Below are 24,666 nucleotides of genomic sequence, written 5' to 3' on the forward strand. Positions count from 1 at the left end.
GAGTAGACGAGAGTAACCGTTTCTCACTGAAGGTTTATATTCGTAAATGTAAGTTTACTTTCATCAGCACATTCCAGTTATAGTCAGTCTATCCGCAACCACAAATTATTTATAATTTACTTGTTGACTGAAGTAAGAGGGTAGTTCCACAGATCTTCGATATGCGTGTCTTCACTACGAACTGCTATAGTTGGATTTTCGAAACTTTTGAATTTGAATTTAAAATTTTGGTTGCGTCAGCACTTAGGCCATTTTGCACCCGTCACGTTATACGGGGTCCAGCTCCTCACCAGAACTAAAATAACTGTAATGTCGTGTAATTGACATTTTAAAATACTCTGACTTCGAATAAAAGCTGAGGCAGTAAAGGGGCACTCAGCACACATAAGGACAAAACACAGGACAACACACACCTGCAGAGGTGGCCGTAGGTTGAGACGCCATAGCCTCGTTAGCCTGCCAAATGCAGTCCAGGGTGTACTAGGTGAAAGTGAGGTTCACAATTGAGTGTACTACGCGAAGGTCACCCGTTGCACCCCGATTATTTCGAAACATTCTCGTGTACACCAAATATTGAAAGCGAGTCTAAATTCTGATGTTGCAGAGAACGTTCCGCCTATCCAGCTCTTTGTTGCTCACAAAGGCTACTGCAAAGGCTACTTACTGCTCATCTAAGATTTGTGCCTCTTAAGCCCCTATCACACGGAACTGGATTTCTAGTAGGAATGCCCTAGTTGGCGCTGAACTAACTTTCTAGGTAGCAATCACGGCCGCCTGGCTGACTGCTTGACTGGTTTGGAGGAATATTACATGTTCTAATTGCTACTTGCTTTCCTCGACTGGATTCTGTGGAACAGCCAATCAGAGCAAAGTTTCGCCATGTGAAGATAATCTGTGAGTGTGCAAAGGAGCTTTTTTGTCTGTGGTTTCCGAGAGTTACTCCAGCAATGTGTAACGTATACAGCATGAAAGGCGCGTTGAGTTACACCATCTATGCTGAGTGCACGGTGTTTACATTTGAAATAACAAATATTCTTCGATACGTGTACAGTAAACGTTGTAAAGTATGTATTTTAGCAGCGCCATTGTTTTGTACCTAATAACGTTTTATATGAAACGTTATTCCTCTCGGTTGAATAGTTATCGCCTTTTAAAAATGTGAAGTGATACATTGTTTACATCTCACGCGGCCGCCATTACAACTTCCCTCATATGGGAACAAAAGTCTATCGACAAATACGCTGATAAGTACGATCTATCTACGCATAGTAGGCTCGCTGACTAACTTCGGAACAGTGTTGCCACAATCTGAAGGCACAATTCCCCTTTCCAAGCGGCAAAATTTCCCATTTTGGACCAAAATTTTCCCTTCGCCTAAACAAATATAATAATTATTATTGTTATTTTTATTAGCAGTGGTAGTAGTAGCAGCAGCAGGAGCAGTAGTTATAATATTTCCGTTAGTCCATGCTCGTATAAATAAAAAATGAAACAAAATTTTCACATACATGTCAGCATCATCGCTTCCTGGTCAGATGCCCCAGGTTTGAATCCTGCTCAGGAATCCATGAAATCGTTAATTCTCATAGTTACAATTATCCGAAGATACAGAAAAGCGACGTACAATAAACTTAAAATAAATATAAGTAGATACAGGCTTGTATTCAAGGGAGCAGAAATAAGAAGGAATAGAAAAAATAAAAAAAGTGGATATGAAACTGGAACTTAGCATATACTGTTATAATGTAGAGTCAGATGTCTTAAAATTCCCCAAAAATTGTGGTATTTTTCATCGAAATTCCCTTTTCGATAAAATTTCGGTCCAAATTTACCTGCAAAAGGGAAATTTCCCTTCATGTGGCAACACTGCTTCTGTGGAAACAGTATTGCAGCAACCTGTACATTTTTTGGCTTTGAGGAGCTGAAATATGATGCGTGCGTATTCGGTTCGACTTCAGCTGGTAGCTTCAGAGATGAAAATCCGACTGGGAAGCACTTGAATCACAATGCACGTTACCGCCTGTCAGTTACAGTACATCTGCGTTTATGTTATGAATTTCAGTATCTGCAGTTCCGTCATGTGGTGGTGCAGTGTAATAAGCGAACAAGTATGTAATCCATATAAACCGTGTCCACACCAGGGTTGTTAAAGGTTCGGGAATTTTAAATATATTCAACTCCGGTCCAGGAGAGAAAATCACCAAGTGTAAATGGGTTCCGGACAGTAAAGAACCTTCTTATCTCTAAACTATTTCAGTTCGGTCCAGGAACCTTTTTTCCGGATCAATTTAAATACGGCACAGGAACATTTTTTCAATGAAACAATACGTAACTTGTACCGAATTTAAATTGTGCGAGAAAGAAGGTTCCGGTCCTACAGCGGAACCCAATAACCCATTAGAATTTATGCAATAAGCTGATAATGCTTGCTTTACAGTAAGGCTAAACTGGACCTACAGTTTAAAATAGGACCCGAACCACTATTGCCTCCACCGGGAATCGAACCCGGGATCCGTTGATTACAAGGCGACAACGCTACCACTGCGCCATCGGAAAGGCCTATGTTAGATCTTTCAGTCCACCACATTTTAATGAGGTATATAGATACATGAGGACGAAAGGCGAAGCACAAACTGAACTGATTTCGGATTTGCTAGTTTGTTCTTTTTTAACCTAACGGAAGATTGAGGTTTCTTCATTACATAAATTTGAGATTGATTCATATTGAGTATGTATTTTTGCTGGTGTTACTAATTTCTTAACTTGCCTACATTAATGCGACGAGGAGTTGCTGTTTTAAGTCCACTTTATGCACAGTAAGGCTAATCGGGACAGGACCTACAGTTTTAAAATGGGATCCGAACCACTTGTGCCTCCACCGGGTATCGAACCTGGGACTGCGACGACGAGGATGAATGATGAAGTGATAAGATAAAACTAAAGCAAACAACCCTGCACGGGATTCGAGCTCAGGGCCAATCGCTTCACAGGACGATGTGCAAATTTGCTAACCACGACACTGCGTAGGCTGGCAAGAAGCAATATGAATTAATTTTTAGTTTCTTGATAGTTTTTCTAAACTAAATACATTCAAAAGTAGATGCATAAATTCAACAGATTATATTTTTAAGTAGATTCTTATTTAAATTCATCGAAATCTTATTGCGTATTCAACAGAAGTTCAATAATTCTTTAGCTGTATTTACTTAGAAAGATAATAAGAAAATATTTTTTCACTCGCTGTTTTAAACAAGGCTACGACACGAAGTGTAACGATCTTAAGATAAGATTCACTGCAGCATTCTTTAGATAAATAAGTGATAAGTAAATTTTATATAATGAAGTTACACAATATGTAACTAATAATACCGACATATAAGTAGGAACGGAGCCAGTTTTATCAACCTGGAATATACATAACTATTGCTCTCTCCACGAAAATAGACCAGTCAAGGTCGGAGCTTCCCCTTGCCCCCTCCAGGGTTGCCACACTTCTAAGTTGCTCAGTCGGCATTTCGCGCGTTGTACGTACGCTGTTGATGTCTTCGGTTGAAATTGTTGCTTATTGGCAACACTGTAGATGAGCGGCGTGACCTTGAGTGGACTATTTTCATTGCTTTAGCTTTAATAGGTCAGACACGTTTAGTGTTCGGGATTTTCGTGCGACATAGGTTGGTAGCTATTGTACTAAATGATTGGTCCAGTTCCAAGGACAGGTCAACGTAAGTGAAAGCTTGTCTGATAAATAAGATCATTAAGCTGTCTCACTTTCGTCGAATGTAAGGATGGAATCACCTGCGTATATCCACCTTGCAGTTTTAGGAGAAGCAACAGTGGTGCCAGATGTTGAAGGATTGTGTATGAATAGACATTTGTAACTGGCAATGCTAATGGAAATTTTACATGTAGACCCTATTATCGCTGTCTCGAATGCCCTCGCACGTCACTCGAAGGGAATCTATCAGCAAACGGGAGAAAAATATTTATCTGTGTACTCAAAGTGTTCACCTTACAGATAGATATATCTTTTAAGTAGCAGTGAGAGTGCATTATCAGCTGTTGCGCAAGGTAAGATTTGGAAACTTTGACCAGCCTCTGTGGAACATATAGTTTTTAATTACTACCAATAATAACAATCGATCTTAAAGCACTCAAGAGAACATTTGTTTCAGTTTTAGAGTTACTCGCGTATCTAAATTAGTTTCGAAATTACTTATCTTATGTTCTTCAGATCATTTTGTGCATTGTGTGTGCGAAGGAATGGAATCACAAACAGAAAGAATCACAATTTCGTTAGGTTTATGTGTGCATTGGTTGTCTTCAATTTGTCGAGTTTTGCCGCTTTTGTACAGTAAACTTTATCTTTTATGTATCTCTAAATAAGAAGTTTTGTGGCGTGAGATCTAGTAAACGCCTAACCTAGGAACTGTGCCTAGAAACAGTGAGGCTCGAGCCCACCCAATAATTTGCCTGTTATGCAAAAGTAAAGTGCTCCCCTGTGCTTTGCACAACGCCACGAAGGCGTGTGGGGTTAGGGCCCCACACTTTCTTGATCTCGGCCGAGCTGGGGGTGATGTGATCAGCACCACGCCCCTGGCCGCCTTTACCCCCTCCCCCAGAGTTTCCTCCAGGTAGCCACTTTATACCGATCTGGGTGGGCGCCGAAGCAGCTTGAACAGGTTGAAAAAGTACCGGTTCTCCCCCGCCGGGGATCGAACCCGGGTCTCTCAGTCAGTAATTAACTTGTAATATCAAAATATTTCGTAAAAAATTGTTACTTCTCCAATATGATACTTTTCAGCGTCCTATATTGTGTACACTGTCCGTGGTCACATCATTATTAGAAAAATAATTTTATTTTATTTATTTATTACTAAACCCAACAGGCAAATGCCCAATTACAGTGTTCTACATTTCTTGCTTTGAGTTTGTAAATTTACAGTTTGATAAGAAATGTTATTGTGCAGAAATGTAAATAAACATAAAACATGTCAACGCTAAATTATATGTGTATACAACAGTTAACAAACCGAGTTATAATAATACATGTTAATTGAAGAGAGTGGAATAAAATGTCTAACTATTATCTACAAAAATAGCCTACATGAATACAAGATTTCAATTATTAAGTACAATGCACAACGTATTTATCTTTACACTCAGTATTTCAGATCTTTACCACCATGTACAATATATATAAGATACTAATATATTATAAATTACATAAAATATGGAAATAAAATAAACACAGTATAAATGAAGGATAGAAGTTATTTACATTAAAGAAATATATTAATTATGTGTGTAATAAATGACCTGTAAATAATTGACACACTAGAAAGTACGTACATATATGTTAATGAGTATAAACTGCGAAAGAAATATATTTACAAATATTGCGTTTATGTTTACATTGTTGACATTTATTCTTCCATTCCTTGAATAACATTTTTGAATGTCCCAATATGCATGTGAAATATGTCTAATTTTGGTTTCCTTTCGGAACATCTGTTGTACAGTTCACACATTCTCCTGATAGGTGATTTATTTATAATGTTCGATCTTCTGTTACTACAGTAAAAGAGGCCCCCTTTGGATCGTGTCTTGGAGATAGGAACACGTATAATGGAGGAAAGAGTTTATAACCAGTGTGAGGACGATTGATAGGTTCTATAACTTATCAAAATAGGCAGGCAAAAAGCACCAAAAATACAAAATAAGCACTGAAATTGATAAGCATCGACAGATTTTCTCGGATTAGGCACTAAAAAGCAGCCATCTTCGAAATAGGCACTTATGGCTAAAACATGCCAAAAAAGACAAAATAAAAATCATGTTATTCCTCTCAGGAAATGGTTTGAAACGGATTTTAAACGTCAAAGACTATATTTTCTGTCTATTTATGACAGATATTATTGCATAAAACTAAAAAAAATATCTCCAACTTCATCCCAACCAATCGTCGTCGCCTTGTTACCAAGTGGTCCCGGGTTCGATACCCAGTGGACACAAATTGCACAGTGGTTCCGATACCACTTTAAATTGTAGGTCCAGTCTCGATTGGCCTATCTGTGCATAAAGTATACTTTTTAAAAACAAACTCAAGCAAACAAACTTAACCCACCCAATGTTCTGAAAAGTTGGAGCAATTGCTTAAAAAACAATATTTCGTGTCGACTTGTATTGAGAATTACGAACGTTATTCAAAAGAAACATTCCTTATCTTTAAAAACAGGACTTGTGTTTGCCTTTCTCGCAGTTTGAAAACACTACACGTTTGAAGTGGAAGTTTTCCTTTGTTTGGCGTCAACAAGCTGGATATCAGCAATTGTAAAGTTCCTTACACTTCTAAAAGTTTATTTCCAACATTCGTCGTAGAGCTCTCGTACAATGGAGCAACAGTTCCTTTAAATATATTTTCCTAACATGTATGGAGTTGCTTAAAACTCAATGCTAATATACATTTAAATAATATGTATTTGTGCAGTACCTTGCGTCGCTTTTCTGTCACTTGTAGCTAATCAGAACGACGAGATTGAGTCAGTTGATGAAGGGACGAAGCCAAAGAAAACAAATGCCCCATAGAGGATCGTATTTGTTTTGAATCCGGTCGCCAGAGCTTCTCTAGTCTGTAAAAATGCAGCTTCCTAGGCGAACTACGTGGAAGAAAGGTTGATTTTTGATAGGTCACCTCTTATATTCCCGCAAACCAGCATTCAGATAATCATATGGGTATGTCAACTGCTAGACTATTGAATATGTCAATTAGCATAAGAAAAGACAAGTTTTAGAATTTGTTTTCACTGTGTCACAAGACAGCAGAACATCGTCAACAGAGCCAGAGAATTCGGGCGTGCAAAATTGCCATGCGAAGTGATCCGGGAACTTTCCATCTAAAGCCAGTCTCACGTAATACTTAGGTTCGTCTTCACTTCCGGATCGGTTTCCAACTTCCGTATTTCAAGACCGTGTGAAAGCTTCCTTGTCTTCAGTTTCGGACAGAATTAGAAACAGTCTTTAAATCCATCCACAAGTCCACAGAACTAGCATAAGAATTGAAAATGTTCGACTGTTTATTTAAAGGCATTTTCTTTTACATACGACCAGTGCAACTATAAGTAACTGAGGGGATCATGTTACTTATTGAATGAAGAGTCTACTCGTTATTATTGTTTTACATAAATAGTCCACATGTCTAAATGTCCAACTGTGGTACTATTTTTTCTTCACAGTTGTATACGAATATTTTGAACTGAACAGTCAAATATGTTTGCCATAATATACCTAGATACAAACTGTGCTGTATATAGCACTACAGGAAATAAGTCTGTAGTGTTGTAATGATGTAAGGTGATTGTACTGCTTCTTGGCTTTCAAAACAAATCTCATAATAAGTATTTTATGATCAGAGATGTCGATGTAATGTAAATAAATATGACAAGCTTAATGCGAACACTGCACATTTCGTATTTTGAGTGTTGGAAAGTTTACGTGGTACTATTTTACAATCACAGGCATTTGTTTTCTCCCCGTTGTTTTTATTTTGTAGACCCTAGTTTGAGTTTTACAAGCGATTCGGTGAACGAAGAACCGCTGTCGCTGTTTCAAACCATATTCGGAGTGGCATCAAATTTACGAGCAAATTTATGAAGCCATTCTGACGAAGGTTTTTTCGTGGATCCAGCCCCTCCAGGTAATTGCTACTACAGAACCTTTAACGAAGGCCACGACACTTCCTTAAACTTATTTTCCATCCTACAAGTCGTCCCATTTTCAAGCACGGTTTACTAGAGTGTACAAAATAGCTACGTTAATGATTAATTCAACCATTGAATTAATTATTTAATACGACATCCACATAAGAAAACATTCACGGAAAATATTATGGAAGCAAGAAAGTATTTTGGAGGGGTCCGAGGGGTCTGGACAGCCAACCCCCCCCCCCCCCCCCCGTAACACTTATCAAGTATAAAATTAAACGATGTTCTTGTTTACCATTTCATGTATAATGAAGGGTTGTTTGTTTTCGCCGAACTTGCAGGAAGACACGGATTACATTGGGATCAGACGGCTTTGAATAACAGTAACAAATATTTATGCGCACTACTACTTACAAAAATATGCATAAAATATTGATCAGGAACTTTACTTTTCGTGAACTTCATCTAACATCCTTTTTTGTTATTAAATAAATGTTCAATTCTTTATCTTTCCGACACTGATTTCCTTGCCAAGGCACTTGTTTTTACACAAATTTTGGCGATGTTAACTACACTTAAGCTAGATAATGAATACGTGCTGTTACATCTCTGTTCTTATGCCGTCTTTTTACCTATTAATGTAATAACATCAATACAAAATTAAATAATTTACATATTACTAAAAATATACCTATAAATTATATTCACGTATTAATTTAAACATTTATATTATTATCATTATTAATATTATTATTTCGGACTCCCCCAAATATATTTCTAGATACGTGTCTGTCTGGGAGGGTCGGCAAAAGTTGGCCTTGGTCGTTAACTTTCAATGGTTGTTGGTGTTTCTGATGGGGGAAGGTTTTTAGTGGTTTTATTGTAACTTGCCACGCTCACTGGATTGTGGAAAAGTGCATGTCGATCGCACATACAAACAAGCTCATGCAGCAGTTCATGTTGGCATTAATATCGTAAATCCCTTTCTCTACGGACATTCACGGCATACCGAGCGTGATGTCGTGCATAAAGTACAAATCCTATAATAGAGCATGTTTGCGCACACACGACGTGCCAGATCAACACTTATATACACAAGCCCTGATGTTTACAAGAAACATCATCTATGTTGGTCGTGCACCACAATACAATATCGGCATTACAATCGCAAATGAGCGTTTTTGCATTTTTTTCCCGCGCACACTAGAAATACTACGCTCCAAATTAGTTAAAATTTCAGTTCATATAACACACATTGGCGAATGTCATGTTGAGATTGTGTGCCGATCCATGATGTGAACAGTCTGCTCAAGTCTTGCATTTAAAGCAGACGCAACGACTGAAAGTTCTTGCATAGTGGTTCGGATCCCACTGTAAACTGTACGTCCAGTCCCGGTTAACCGCTCTGTGCATAAAGTAGGCTTAGATAAAAATTTCCCCCTTTAAAAAGCTAGTCCTTGCTTGCTTACTTCATTGCTTGCTTGTTTGATTAATTGCTTGATTACTTGTTTGATTGATTGCTTGAGCGATTGATTTGCTTTATTTTACTTCGCTTCTTGTGCCACTTTTGGCTAATTTGCGAAGATGGGAATGAGTTATGATATGATGAAATTGATGAATGGACACTCACAAACATCCATGACCAGGCCGCCAGGATTCGAACCCTGGACCCCTGGCGTCGTAGCGCGATGTGCTAACCACTCCGCCACGGGGAGCGGCTAGCCCTTGCATTAGTGCGTTTTGCACTTTGCCTCGATCAAGATCAACGAACAAATCAGCAAGTTTGAATAATTTCACAGACATGTAGTATCAGAACGGAAGAAATAGGTTTATAGTTGTTGCTATGATGGGAATGGAAAACCAAGGTGGAAAATACAGGTGGGTTTTGGCCACTTTTTTATGTTTCGAAATTTTCGTGTGACTTGGCGTCTTTTACACAGAGCTTTTCAAGGATAATTCCACGTAAGTAAAAATTATTCTTCAGAAAATTTAAAAAATCCGTTCTTCGAATATTATGGGTGAGAATCACAGGTTAATAAGAGGATTTTACAAGCTTGATAAAAAAGCGCAATCAGCGGTCGTTGGAGACACCATATTTATGGCTTCAGTTGCCTCAGCCTGGTGGAAAGGTGACGTATGACGAAACCACGCCAGGGAACTTAAGTTTACATACTGGGCATAGCACTAATGTGCGTTTGCCCCTTCGTCTATTTCATCAGGCTATCATTCATCCACATTGCCACGATTAACCTACAGAGGCTGAAATTCGGCTATAATAACCAAATAATACACTAATAGGCAAAGGCTATCCCGGCCCTATGAGTGTCCCTTGCAATCATTCATCTTTATCGTCGCGATCTGACAAAAGTAGCAGAAAGAAAACTCGAGGCACAACAGCCCTTTGAAATCCAAAGCCTGACAAGCTGCTTTCATTTCATGACCTGTGGTCAGCACATCGAGTCCCATCGCAGCTGTTTTCTAGATTTCCAGGCCAGAGATCTTCACAATTGCTTTCAAGTAACTCCCAATTGTCCTCACGATACTGGCTCGAAATTTTCGACCTCACATTGGAGGCTCGAACCCAGGGCCGCTCGCACCATAGGCTGGAGCTCAAAGTGGCAGAAAAGCGACACAAATTAAGATAAATATAAAAGTATGAATGTTTGTGTTTGTCTATCCATCTGACTCGTAATGGTTGTGGAAATTAACGCACTGAACGTAACAAAAAATGACAAATAAACCGAATAATACAAAACACTAATGTTGCCTGTCCTGTAGTAATATTTTATGAATGTGATACTTGGGCCCTTACATTAAAAGAGGAACACAAATAAAGACTATTTGAAAATAAAATCCTTACATAAACATTTGGACCTAAAAGGGATGAGGTGACAGGTGAGTGGAGAAGGTTACATAATTTAGAACTACATAATATGTATTCAAGTCCGAATCTTATTAGAAAAATTAAATCAAGAAGACTTAGGTAGGTCATGTGGCTCGAATGCGAGAAGAAAGAAGAGTTTATAGGATTCTTATGGGGAAACCTGATGGTAAGACACCTGAGGAAGGCCAAGACGAAGATGGAGGGTAACGTTGTGATGGACCTAAAGGAAATCGGTAAGGATGGAAAAGATTGGATTGATCTTGCCCAGGATAGGAGATGGAATGCTTGTGTTGCTGCAGCCATGAACCTTCGGGTTTAAGAAGGCTAGAGAGTTAGTTAGTTAAAGAGTCGAAGAGAATTTGAGTGAGACACAGACAGTACTCTTAATTCCTTCCACAACAGAATTCGTCGTTATGATGAACAACCCAATGACGCGCATTACACACGTAAGACGATCAATAAAATGCAGTAAGTAATTTGTCTCCCAGGGACAACAAAGTACAATAATTTGTCAAAAGGTAGCCCTTTAAGAAGCCCCACGAAACTGTCGAATGTTTGTTTTCCACTCTGTTGTAAGCTTCTGTTATCTCACTTTTGAACTGTCGCGAGGATATCGGAAGAAAATTAATTTCAAACCTTCAAAAGCTGTCAATACTGAAGAGCTAAAATATCGCTACACAAGCTTTGTAAGACGTCATTAATCATAGTGTAAAATATCGGCGTTTACAAATTGAAGTAGTTATGCAATTATTAATGAGTTCATGAAAGCCCAAGGTCGAAACGGGTTATTTCAGAACTAACAACACAAATTTCAGTAGAAAATCGAAGTGAGAGTTATATTATTAGTGTAAATTGGTTTGTATCTGTACGCGAATTTAAACTATTTTTTACTCGCATTTCGTATAATTCATGACTCGAACATTTTTTTTTCTGCATGTTACTTTAGTTCTGAAACATTTACTATTCCATTTCTTGACAAAAGTTGTATATCTACCTATGCTTCTGTATTTTCAAAATTATTGTTAATCATCATTGGCATACAGTGTAGGGCACATTAATCGACCTATTGTGTTCGAAATAAATGACTTCCTATAGCTGTTTGGAGTTAATACCATAGAGCTTCTAGATGAACTGGTAATTATTATCCTTTCTTCGTTTGTTTTAAAGGCTGTTGATTTGTCAGAAATTACCGAAGGAAAATTCCACTATAATCAACTGATTATGCTAGTAAACAAATAAATAACATGTCGTAAACATGACGTCATGAAGATTGTGCTGCGTAACAGGCATGAAGTAAGTGTTTTATAGTGGATCGCATTTCAGAACCTAACCTTGATTTTGCCACCTCTCCCATTGGACGAGAATTCATACAAGCCATCTTCTTCCCGGACCACCCTGGGATTGAGGCTACGTCAAGGAAATGTGCATGTTCCTTCTGTAATGGCACTATTCGAATTCTTGCCCCTGTTGTGAAAGGCTGGAAGCACAATATAGGCCTCACAGGTGTATAGAGTGCACGGTCACTTATCAGCTGATCCTACCAGTCGAGCAAGGCTTCTGCCAAACCTGAATTGTATACGAGCTGCCACTTTTTTTTTCTTATTAGTTTTCGAACGAGATCAGTGTTGCCATAGGCTATAAACCGATGTATCAGGTTTTCTGATTCGGAGAATAATCTAATGAAATTTGTGGAAAAATACAGTAGATATGCTTTCAATTGTGCTCATTGATATAGGTCAGATAAGTTTATCTGTTTTGAATGGTTGTCAGCAGGGGGAAGGATGGTTTTTAATACATACTGCTATTTTTTTTAGAAGTATCTTCTCAGAATATCAGAATTTACGTCAGGGGGACAACACTAATATTTTTTTTTCCGGATCATCGAGTCTTTTCTTTAGGACCTCCCCGATAGCGTATGGTAACGTCCTCACCTTATAATCAAGAGGCTCCGTGTTCGATACCCGGTGGAGGTCTGCTATAGCGGATCCCACTTTAAACTGTTAAGTCCAGTCCCGATTAGCTTATCTGTGCATGAAGTGGACTTTAAACAAAAGCTCAAACTCAGTCTATATATATATATATATATATATATATATATATATATATATATGAGTACTTCATGACAACAAAATGAGTCGGAACAAAAATAAAATATAGGCTACATGTTTTCAGTGGAGAATGTGTAATTCCTATTGGCAACTGTTCATATGACGAACATCAATAGTCATGTGCTTGTAAATTTAACGAAAAGTGAATTTTAAATTTAAAATCAATAATTGTTTCGTTAGAAACAAATTTGTACCCAATCACTGATTCATCAACGAACAGCCCAAACCACTAGACCAAGAAACCTGATAGTTTAGGGGAGTCTTTCTCTTGTGACGTATACACCTGCTAAGAAGAGATTATTCGGAATTAAACCTCTATGAAAGAGAAAGGGATGTTAACCAGCCTAAAACCAAGCATGTAAATATTTAGATACAAAAGTCCACAAATAATTTTAGAAAGGATATGTTGGTTACGCACCAGACTCACAAATCAAAAAGAGATTAACTTGAAGTGACAAATAATAAGATTCGCATGAATGTGACACAATTGTTTGGAAGTTGTTTTTGATTGATTGCAGTATGACTTTGGAGAAATTTTATTTTAAAACACCGATTTTCTATAAAATGTAACTGGCAACACTGAATGAGCCATTGGCATCGCTTACGCACACTGACAGCTGTGATACTATATTTGCTTCCTTCAAACTGCAGCGTTGCCAAAAGCGCACCACAATATACTTCGAAGCTTTAACGTCAAACTGACAGTGTGCGTAATAGTGAATAGCGTAGTGTAAAAAATGAAGAGCTTACACGTGCACTTCTGCATGCTGCACCAAACCGTTATAATCATGAATTCTCTTGAAACAGATGATTTTAGGGATTCTGTTTTATGCTCTTAGGAAAATGGACATCTTATTGTGGGCCTTGACAGGAATTTTGTATTTCATCTCTTTTAAGTCGCTTTCTTTCTAGATAAATAGTGGCATTGAGGACGAATTGTGAACGGATGATTTGGTTTGATTTTTGTTATTTAGCATCGCTTTTCTGCCACTTTTGGCCAATCGTGACTATGGGGATGAGTGATATGATGAAATTGATGATATGACACTCACAAAGAACACCTATACCCAGTGTTGCACGTTGCCAAAAAAAGGGGGGGAGCGAAGTTAAATAAATGAAATCAATCAGGCTACTGCAATAGAAACGAATCTAGCAGTGTTTAGTAATTTATACATCGTAATTGTGATGCATCGATTTTCACGCTTTCAAAACTCGGCTATAAAAATTAATCACTAACGGGAATATTGCCACATAATATGTACCTTACATTGTTCTAAGGCGACAGTGATATACCCCCCCCCCCTCATCCCCTCTTTGTTTCTATGACATATTATGATTCATTTGCAGTATTATCTGTTGTGACGCAACCTTGCTAATTGTATTCACGGAAGTGTGTTTACTGTATCCAAGTTCAATGCACATTATCACACGAACACCTGATAATGTTTTGCAGTTAAGGTGAATCAACGGCGAACTTTAATTCTTTGTTTAGTTCTATATGCTTCGTTCTTGTTTTGAACGGTAAACAATATCCGTATTGGAACGATTTTCTTAGAATTTTGGTTTCGTTAAAGGATTAAAAGTATTACGTGGCCTATTACGCATAACTGTTAATGTTGATTATACTATTTTGTTATGTTGCGATTATTGTGAGGTTAAAATGCAGTTTCCTTATAATGCTGTACTCAAACGAAGGCGGAAACGGGTCGAAGCTAATGACTGGGCGAGCTTACACTTGATTGCACTGGCGTACGCAGCGGGCGAGATGATGGGGCTACAGCCCTCACGAAATTTTGATAAAAAAAAATTAAATAAAAGCAATGAGAAATCTGGATAAATCAAATTGGTAAATGACAACTCCCCTTAAAATAACCCCGAGTACACATTTTTGTCTGAACGACTTTTAAAACAAAGATTACAAATGATAATTACCAGTTGTTGTTTTTTAGTGTATCTCGCCCCTTCCTAAAAACGCAGCTGTGTAATATCTACCTTTACAATTCCAACCCCTGGGATGGCCCTTTCCGAAGACACACAAATGTCACCATCGCTTCTATGTACTATACCCTGGATTGCATTTTGCAGACTAACGAGATTCTGGCGCCCCGACTCTCAGCCATGCTAATGTTCTATAGGATTTGTGTTGTGTCGTTCATATATCCATGATGGATATATGGACGACACAACGTCCCATGATCGATATCATCATATCACCATTAATTCTAATCTTCGCATTTAACCAAAAGTGACAGAAAAATTAATTAAAATGAACCAAATAAATCAGTCGTTCTCTATCGGCGTGTTGCTTGTCATTTCGTTGTGAAAACTCCCTTGCGTTCAAGATCAATCACTAGATTTAATAGGTCGCCTCGGTCAGCGAGGGCGTTTGGTGAGAGAGACTTACGATCCAAGGTTCCACTTTCGAGTCCCGACGTGCACGTGGGTGATTCTTTTTGAGGTTCCTTTATCAGTTCCGAATGATCATTTTGGGTCTAAGGGGTAATGCTTCCACGTAGTACACTCTGGACTGCATTTTGCAGACTACGAGGCTCTGGCGTCCGAACCTACGGCCAGTATAATCTTCGTTGGACTCTGTGTGTATTGTCCTGTGTTTTGTCTTTATATGTACTGAGTGCCTCCTTACAGCCTCAGATTTCAACCAGGGTAAGAATATTTTAAGCCTCAGAAACGTGTTTTGTTGTAGTTATGGTAATGGGCTGTACCCAGTATAATGTGACGGATGCAAAATAGCCGAAATGCTGACGAACCCAAAATTTTAAATTCAATCAATCAATCCATCGAATGATCATTTATCCTCATCGTCACGATCAACCACAAGCGGCACAAAAGTGATTATGCCAAATGACAAAAATACAAAAATAACACCAGAATCAATATCCTGGTGCCTCCTGGGGGGTAATCCAGAATTTTCTAATGGAGTGTGTAGAGGGTGTTCGGGAAAAGGCACATCAGTCACATACTGCGATTTTCTGTTATTTTCAACTAATCGCCGGCCTCCGTGGCTGAGTGGTTAGCACAGCGCGCTACGACATCAGGGTCTCGGGGTCGAATCCAGGCCTGGGTGTTCTTTGTAAGTGCCCCTTCATTAATTTCATCATAACATCACTCATCCTCATGTTCGCGATCAGCCAAAAGTGGCAGAAATGCGAAGTAAAATAAACCCAATCAGTAAACAATAAACACTGAATCAATTAAAGAAAATGTTATTACATGTCAAATTTTATATTGGGCACGTGTAAAGATTATAAACAGTCATGGTCCAACATGTGTATTATCGTGTCTGTAATGTTTGCCATCAAAAGAATACACAAAAGTAACTGCTAGCACAAAAATGGCCATAAATTGGATTTTTGTGAAAAATTGTAGGGTGTATGGGAAAATTTGGAGGAGCGTTGGATATATCGCATATCCACAAACCCCAACAATGGATCCAAACCATTGCACAGTTCAACTGACGGAAATCGAAGCAGAGATATCTAGATAACAACGCAGGCTCATCAACATTTCATGTCTTCCCTGGCACGTTCGGTCACATACTAGTTCAAACCAAGGACGTGCCGAAGGGAGGAATGGTGGGCTGCAGTCGCTTCCTAATGAAATATTGATTGATATAGTTTACTCCCTCTGTCCCATAATTATAGTCCGGTATGCCAAATTGGTAGTACAGGAATTGCAGACGAAGAGCCAGATGGAAAGCACATGGATGAGGAGAGGCACAGTACATCAGTCTTCAAGATTGTAAAGAGGAACAACGTGACCTTATCGCAACGAGAAAGAAATACCGCCCAGACGATTACCAAAAGGAGGCGTTGGGTTGCAACACACCGGTGTGGCACTGTATGGCAATCGGTCTAGCAAGGCACGCTGCAAATCATTAGTAGAGCACTCCTTCAGTGAGTACGTGTGAGACGAACAGCCATGAACACACAACCCATGATAGGAAGCGACAGGGGTAGCAAGAACCTCACGGACAGTAAACGACAAGCAGTGTACGATTTTTTCTTTGAAAACAGTACGGCTGGGGTAGTGAAGAATGGTCACCAAACCATTAACTGTTACCAAAGATGTTTACCGGGACATGCTCATCAACAAGTTAATCCCAGCAATAGATGCACAATGGCCTCGTGGACTGCGCGCAGGGAGAATCCAGGTGTCCGTTCAGCAGGACAATGCGCGTCCGCATATCGTTCCCAATGACCGCGCCTGGATGGATGCTGCAGCGACCAGTGGAATCACTTTGGATATCCTATGCCAACCGCCAAACAGTCCGGACATGAATGTTTTAGATCTGGGGTACTTCCGGGCAATTCAGTCTCTCCAGCATCAGGCTGCTCCACAAACTATTGATGAGTTGATCGCCGCAGTTGAAAAATCTTTCTCTGATCTGACACGCGACAAGCTCAACAACATCTTTTTCACTTTGCAGTCCTGTCTCATTGAAATTATGCGCCTCCAAAGGTGGGGACAACTACAGGATTCCCCATATGCAAAAAGCACACTTGAACCGACGAAACGTCCTGCCACCTCGCTTGGAGTGTCCTCGAAACATTTACGACCAGGCTAGAGCAGCACTGCAGCACTAGATCTAGCTTGTTGAGGGGATCTTCCTAGACCAACAATATCTTTCGTTTTGATGTTTTATTTTGTCGAACTTCTTGGTCACTTTGTATTGATCCTGGATTGATTACTTTTTATTTAGGTTCTTTTGGATACTTGATCGGCCAATTTGTACTGATCCTTGAGTTATAACTCATTCCCGTGTTTCATTTTCTTCTTCTGTATAAACCAATGTCACAGTTTGAATATCGGACAATTATTATGGGACAACAAACAAAGGTGTACCGGACAATAATTATGGGACAGAGGGAGTATTTTACTTCGCTTTTCTGTAACTTTTGACTAATCGCGAAGATGTGAAATTCATGAAGGGACACTCACAAAGAATACCCATGCCCAAGCCAGGAATCCCTGGCGCCGTAGGCCGCTGTAATAACCACTATGCCACGGAGGATGGTCCAAATGAAAGAATCGCAAAACTTGAGAAAAATGATTAGAGGCATATCAGTGCTGCAGTCCCACAATTTTCGAACGGTATATACTACGTTTCATGAAACTCTTAAGTGAATATCATCTGTCCACTAATTTTTGATTACGTTTCTATTAAAATGGATGAAATAAATAAACTTCACCAAAAAATATCTCATTCATATTAGAACACAGGTGATCGATCATATTATAATAGAGAAGGTATTTTTAAAACAAAAAGAAAAAATGAAACGCGTGTTTTAATTATTGCATTTACACATAAATTGTGCAGTAGTAATTTATCGGTTACAGCACATTATGTTCGTGTATTTTATTTTCTTTCTTTTAAGAATTATCAGTTTGTATAGTGTTAATAATACTGCTAATTATAGATATTTTTAAAAACTGGAATAGCACTCATATAAAAAAGCTAAAAAAATGAAGAGAAAGAGCAATAATTATATGTTTTTCGTTCCCTCCGTTTATAAAACTGAAATACAACAGATATCGATTGTTACGTTTAATGATAAGACCCGTTATAGTCCGCTGAGAAATTATTAAAGAAGAGAGAAACGAAATATTGTTGAGACTTACGCATGCGGCTTACTCAATACTTCGAAAACTCAAGTCAAACTTCTACATTGGTTTTCGTAACAAAAGGTAGATCTCCACAAAGAAGTCAAAAAATCTAGCAAAGGTTATGTTAAAATTAAATATACACATTTTTACAAAATTATAGGTCAAATTATGCCCATAAAATGCTGATGTGAATTGCGTATTCACACCTTCTCTCCTCAACATTATTTTCCCGATCACGTGAAAAGAATATTTGACTCGCCGTATACCCTCAACTTAAGCCCTGCGGTGTGTATATATACACGAATATAAGTATTTTGGAAACTTCGAAATTAAGAACTAATTTACGTTTATGAAGTTGAACAGCACAGTTACAATGTACTCGTTGTCGTTGCTAATTAGCGTATTATCAGCGATCCTAGTTCACATAAACAGCGGGTAGCTTTCTTTTAGTCTTTTAGCAGCCCAAGGGGGCTCACGGGTTATCAGGGGGGGGGGGCTTGTAGACCAAGTACATTTTCGAAAGTTTAACAGTATTAAATCAAGGTAAAATAATTATGTGTGTGTGGGGGGGTCAAGTTAATGTAAAATATAAAATTTAGAAATATTATGCAAATACTACCATTTTTTCTATATCTTCTAAAACATATCTTGAAGTGACTAACATCATCACTTACTACACACTCCATACTACTTTTGATGATACAGATATTTATATCATACAAGAGAAAATACACAATATTCAATGATAGTGCCTACAGTACATTCCACCCCTGCCCGAAGCAATAAAACTCCCCTTCGTTCCCAAAAATTGGGAACTGTTGACCTTTGACGCAGATGTGGAAGGGGCAACGAAGGTACAGATAAAGAACTTCTCTTAAAACAGAACTTTTTAAAGTCTAGAGAATCTTCTACCTCGACTTCGGTTCATAAACAAGATGAATGAGTGTAATAGCTGCTGTCTGCATTCTCACTCTTCACTGCAAACAAATTATACAAAAAGTAGAGGGCTGACGGCAATGCCAGTGGGAGCTGAGCCCCCTCTCCCCCCTCCCCTGCCTGGCTACCGGCCTGTAGCCGCCTGTTTGGAAGAGTGCACAGCGTGTTCGACTCACGACATAGCCACCGAGGGTTTGGGGTTCGAGTCTCGAGTTGGGCATACCTCTGCTTGCTTTCATCAATCTAATCTAATCATAATTCGTCTTAATCGTCCTGATTAAAGCAATAGTGGTTGAAAATTAAATTAAAACATCGTCATACACGTACACCAAACGGCGAAAGAAACAGTAGACAAATTGTCCACCACCAGTTTAATTGGGTCTGTATTACACATTGTGATGAAATTGAATTGAAATAATAACGTCAATAACCAGAGAACAATGCCTGCTTCGAACCAACATAGTTTCATTCCTTAAAACAACACAGGATGTAGAATAAAAGTGTAATTAAAATAGCGGTGGACAATTTGCCTACCATTATCTTTGCCGTTGACTGTACATACATATTACGTGCCAAGCTGACCTTCGTGGCGGTGTGGTTAGCATAGCGAACTACGACGCCAGGGGTCCTGGGTTCGAATCCAGGCCTGGGTAGGGGTTTTGTCAGCGTCTCTTCATCAATTTCATCATATCATCACTCATCCTTATCTTCGCTATTAGCCAAAAGTGGCAGAAAAGCGAAGTAAAATAAAGTAAATCAATCAATATTACGTACCAACTCGATTGACTGCTTCGTTTATTTTATTTCGCATTTGTGCCACTTTTGGCTACACTGTAATTGCAAAGATGAGGATATGTGATGATCTGATGCTACTGGTTCAAACGCACGTTACCACACATTTTCTGGAAATCCGTCTTCGCAAAAAAGACAATAAATCAATCAAGTAAAACACCGTAACATGAGTGGTAGAAAAAGTTTCACTAGTACTTACTGATGATGTGTATCATGAAGGAACCAAGCACCACTATCCACCCCCACCCTCCGTCAGGGGGTGTGGGGAGAAGGTCACCCGAATCGTCATTTGAGGCATGCCTGGATCTCGGCTTCTCAATGCCGTTGTCCGTCATCGTCACTTCCATTCTTCCGGCCAGCACATGGGCGCCGTCGTCTCCTCTTGGTTAGCAACACTTCTGAGAACAACTTTCCGTCTCGGTCTCCCTAACGCAACTGACTCGCAGTGAGCCTTGCCTCGCTAGCTGCTCCCAGCGCCGCCTGGCAACAGACCGCCCATTCCAACTCCACGCTGCGCTGCCTGGAATCAGAACAAAACAACTTCACTGTGGGCGGTGAAAATTTCCACACATAATAATCTTGCCTGTTTTTTATCAAAGCCTTCCCTGTTACCTAATTCGCAAGCTGCTGGTCTGGTCAGGACGGACCGACGATAGGTACCGTAAGATCATATAAGCATGCAAAATAAACAGTATTAAAATATGCAAACGTCCATTAAGGATTATTTTTAGTTTCGTGCGGGTTGAGTGCTCCGATCTCGATGCTGGAGATTCCAAGTTCGAGTCCCGGCGCTTCTTTTCTCGTCTGTTTAGTTTAATATATTCATAGTTCTTCGTCGTTGTATCAACAGAGGGAAGTAGAATATCGACGTGAAATAACTTCAATTTTGACAAGAACAAGACGTTGCATAGATTGTGACAAGGCCGGGGTACAATGCCCACTACAGCCAGAAATCCACAAATCCCTGAAAAATTGTCTCCTAAGTTCAAATAGTAGTAGCCACTCCAAGGCCTCGCGCAAGATTTTTCATCCGGGGGGGGGGGGGGGTCGCATAGTAAGATTTCTTATCTTGCCCTTCAGTCATACAAAGTTGTATTGCTTTTTATTATTATTATTGCTATATTATTATTTTGCTACATTATTATTATTATTAATATTATTATTATTGCTATATTATTATTATCATTACTTTACAAATCATTCAAATTGAATTTAAAATACTTTGGAGCTGTATACAAGTCCAGACTTTAGTCTGTTATCCAGGTAGAAACTGGATTCGCCTTACTTACTTACTTTACATACACATCTATAACTTCGGTGATGAAGAGTTCTTTGTTTTTTTGTACCTTTTCACAAAGCACAGATATCAAACAGTATCACTTAATCTGCTGTCCTTCATGGTATACCTCTGATCCACGATTTTATACATGCCGAAGGGCAGGCCTACTGTAAAAAAAGGGGGGGAATAATTGAAAATGACCGGGTTTGAATTATCGAGGTCAGATCTCGACTTTTTGTAATCCCGAACAGCCAAGAAATTCCAAAGAACTTGATATTTTCTATTCTGCACTATTTGTGTCTGAAAGTTATTGAAATTAACAGTTTCTATTCCAGAAGTGCAAAAACAATAACTTGAGGAGGAAATAGTGTAAAATTGCAGATTAAACCGCATCGGGAAATTTCGAAAATTACCCGTCACGAAAATTTCCGAACTGATCGGGAAATTGAGAATTTTTTCAGTCCCGAACGTCAGAATTATTCCCAATAACATCCAGACCAAACTTTTTTCCTTCCTGCACAGAGCACACCCTTAGTTACGACAGTGAACATGATTCTATTGCCTGTTGTGTCAACGTTCTCTCGTTATTTTGTTGGACATGCCAGTTAATTGCTGTAACTGACAGCCTGTAAATCGTAGAAAACAATCGCTACAATCTCACCATTCGAACTACATGAACTTTTCCCAGATATTTTAGGTGGGCAAGTGCAACCCTTCCCCCCCCCCTGCTGGCGCCATTGGCCCACTCAGTGGCGTATTGAGATTTCGTTTGGGTGTGCAAATTTATTTATATGTTACCAGCCAGTAAACTAAACTGTTGGCCTGCGGTTCCAAGTACCTTGAATATTTGTTCTAACCCAAGTCATGAAATCTTACGTAATACATTTATGACGCAATTTAGAAACAGTGTATTTACATTCGAAGAGAACCCAAACTCGCACACTAAAACAGCCATCGAACTATACCGCGTTTGTTACAACCTGTCCCGGTTCCCGCGCTAGCTGATCGCTGGCTTTTCTCCGTGCCGGGGAAGTCAAAGACAGGCAGCCAATTAAAATACGCAACGTCGCAACAGCGTCTACGTAATCGCCTCTCTTCTGGCTTCCATTCGCTCCTCGCTGCCCAGCAGACGATTTTTTCCTCGTTTCTCATTGGCAACGAAACTGTCGAGCGATCGATAGCGCGGGAAACGGGACAGGTTCTAACAAACGCGGTATAGTAACACCGAAAACTTATCTAATTTTCCATTGCCAGGTTTAAACAAGTTTCTTGTGAACACTTGAATACATATTCATTGAGGTTGGTCAGTAGCAGAATGGTTCTCCTTTAATCCACAAAGCTTCATACTTTTCGGCATGAAATCTAGGCAATTAAAGGACAAGAATGATTTTTTAGTTATGTTTGTTACAGTTAATTTTCTTTTGCTTAGGATAAAATGTTTCGTGAGGGGGAAACCTTCGCCGTCCCCCCGTTAATTCGCACACAGGTAGTAGAAAATGGTAAAAATAGATTTTAATGATATAAATCACGTTTCTTTCGCCGCGTAAATCTAAAAGCACGGAAATTCCTCTAGGAAATATCATTCACTTTTTTTTAAATTTTCTGGCATATTTTCAATGTAGTGAATATGCTCTCTACGTCACTCAATTTGTTCCGAAGCTATACCAGTATTTTGGCAATAACATGCTTTAAAATAATTAAAATTAAGAATTAATTTTCCTTTTGGTATTTTTTACCCAACGCACGTCCTTAAGTCCTAGCGGAGAACGCACGAACTTCCGGGTTAACGAACAAAATTTATCATTCATGTAAATTCATCACATCCATTTGTAATGCACGGACAATTTTGCAAAATTATTGTAAATTACTCTTTCTCGTGATGATTTCGACTTTTTTCATTTCAAGTTTTCTTTCATCGTAACACATGTGCAACACACTTTAGAAGATAAAAACCGCATACCTTTTTAAAACAATTGGCAATTCAACAATTGAAGCATCGAAGAATATATAAATGTGTCTGGCGGCCACCAAATCTTCGTAACTTCTAAACGCATTGTTGTTTATCAAGGTTGCCAGTTGTTAGGACGTTTTGAATCGGCGTTGGGGTAGTTTTCAGTTTCTGCGTCCATTATTGACAACGTGTTATCAAGAAGTAATCTTTCCAAATATCTCCATGTATTTTTGCTGGGAAATTAAGAAATATTCGTCTGAGACACTATCGTACACGGGATTTTTTCTGGACGGGGGGGGGGGGGGTGCTGTGATTGTAAAGATGTATTTTACATAGCTGCCTTCTGTTAGGGGCAAGACACATTTTTGTTTCGTACAAGGCATTTCGTTGCCACGGGTGTGACACGCGAATTACATTTTTGATATTAAAGTAGCCTAACTATTCTACTGCAAAATTTTTCTTACTATTTCTGTGCAATGAAATATGAAACTTAACACTGGTGATTAAACATGACTACCCTTAAAATACTTTCCTAGATTTGTAGCTATAAGTGAACAATTTTGTGTCATGGGTGGGACAGACGAAATACTGTCTCTCTACTTAATAATAAATTTATTTTAATTTCTGTAAAATGTCAAATGATTTGCACTGATTTGGTGTTTTAAGTCCATTTTATGCACAGTAAGGCTAATTTGGACTGGACCTACAGTTTAAAGTGGGATCCGAACCACTATGTGCCTCCACCGGGTATCAAACCCGGGGCCCCTTGATCACAAGGCGACAACGCAACCACTGCTCCATTGAGGAGGCACTCCATTGTCGCATGAAAAATACATTATTTAAGACACAGAGAGAATGTAATTGAATATTCTAGTGGAGTTGAGGGGGGAAATTTAACAGTTAAAGGAGAAATAATAGTTTTTTGGTGTCACGGGTGGAACACAATACAAACAAAACTAAATGAAAAAGTTAAAATAAACCAACAATATGTAAAATATCTTCTAACTTAATTTTCTATAATACTTGATTTTTTTATGCAAATGACAATTTTAGGTTGTTTACTCCCAAGATAGGATAAAGTTACAGCATTGCATCTAACTTTGAAGATTGAGATTCAGGGGAATTTTCACATGGAATGCCCCTATAATTACCATATTTAATATTCCTTTTAAAAATTGTTTAAAGACGAAAATGGTGTCTGGGGTATTTTAAGGGAGAGTTTGCATTTACCAATTTGGCTTCCCTGGGTTCTTTACTGCTACCATTTGACATTTTTCACATTTTTTTTCTCACATTTCACATTTCAAAATATATCACTGCTGCCCCGCGGCCCCATCTCTGCACATATCACCTTCCATGTGCCAACTGTGCACGTTGCGATGGTAACATGA

General features: G+C 38.8%; 1 protein-coding gene across 3 annotated transcripts in view; it reads right to left on the reverse strand.

The window, feature by feature from the left end:
• Positions 1-24,666, reverse strand: part of Mct1 (Monocarboxylate transporter 1) — a 255,551-nt gene that overhangs the window by 102,344 nt on the left and 128,541 nt on the right. For all 3 annotated transcript variants that reach the window (XM_083118285.1, XM_083118283.1, XM_083118284.1), the window contains exon 2: positions 20,245-20,565. In XM_083118285.1, coding sequence (XP_082974411.1) covers positions 20,245-20,392 — 148 coding nt within the window. In that variant the 5' untranslated portion in view covers positions 20,393-20,565. The remainder of the gene's footprint in view (positions 1-20,244; positions 20,566-24,666) is intronic.

Source organism: Lepisma saccharinum, chromosome 3 (genome assembly GCF_977018435.1).
Source record: "Lepisma saccharinum chromosome 3, izLepSacc3.1, whole genome shotgun sequence".
Taxonomy (NCBI): Eukaryota; Metazoa; Arthropoda; class Insecta; order Zygentoma; family Lepismatidae; genus Lepisma; species Lepisma saccharinum.